This window comes from Haliaeetus leucocephalus, unplaced genomic scaffold (genome assembly GCF_000737465.1).
Source record: "Haliaeetus leucocephalus isolate CR32 unplaced genomic scaffold, Haliaeetus_leucocephalus-4.0 Scaffold214, whole genome shotgun sequence".
NCBI lineage: Eukaryota > Metazoa > Chordata > Aves > Accipitriformes > Accipitridae > Haliaeetus > Haliaeetus leucocephalus.
In genome coordinates this window covers 434,249-434,605 of record NW_010972650.1, presented here as the reverse complement: position 1 = coordinate 434,605, position 357 = coordinate 434,249, and the positions used below count along the sequence as shown (strand labels likewise).

The 357-nt window shown below is 75.9% G+C and overlaps 1 protein-coding gene across 6 annotated transcripts in view; it reads right to left on the bottom strand.

The window, feature by feature from the left end:
- The window catches only part of DIP2B (DIP2 disco-interacting protein 2 homolog B (Drosophila)), a 69,086-nt gene extending 68,782 nt beyond the window's left edge, over positions 1–304 (bottom strand). For all 6 annotated transcript variants that reach the window (XM_010566522.1, XM_010566526.1, XM_010566525.1 and 3 more), the window contains exon 1: positions 114–304. In XM_010566522.1, coding sequence (XP_010564824.1) covers positions 114–201 — 88 coding nt within the window. In that variant the 5' untranslated portion in view covers positions 202–304. The remainder of the gene's footprint in view (positions 1–113) is intronic.
- Positions 305–357: the final 53 nt, after the last annotated feature.

Here is a 357-nt window from a genome sequence, read left to right as displayed (position 1 = left end):
CCCCCCGGGCCGCAGGAGGCCGTGGCGGCCGGGCCGGCGCCCTGAGGGCAGGGCAGGGCAAGGCAGTGCAGGGCAGGACAGGCGGGATCCCGGCGCGGCCCGGCGCTCCTCACCTTCAGAGAGCTCCAGCTCCAGCTCGGCCAGCTGTTCGCGGACCTCGCGGGGCAGCGAGGAGACTCCCGCGGCCGCCGGTTCGGCCATAGCGGGCGGAGGGAAATAAGAAGGGAAAAAGCAAATCCGGCCGCCGGTTCGGCGCGGCTCCGGCTCAGCGCCGGGGGCTCCGGATCGCGGGCGCAGCGGGAGCGGCCGCCACCTCCGCCATGCTGAGCCCCAGCACCGCCGTCACGTGACGGGGGC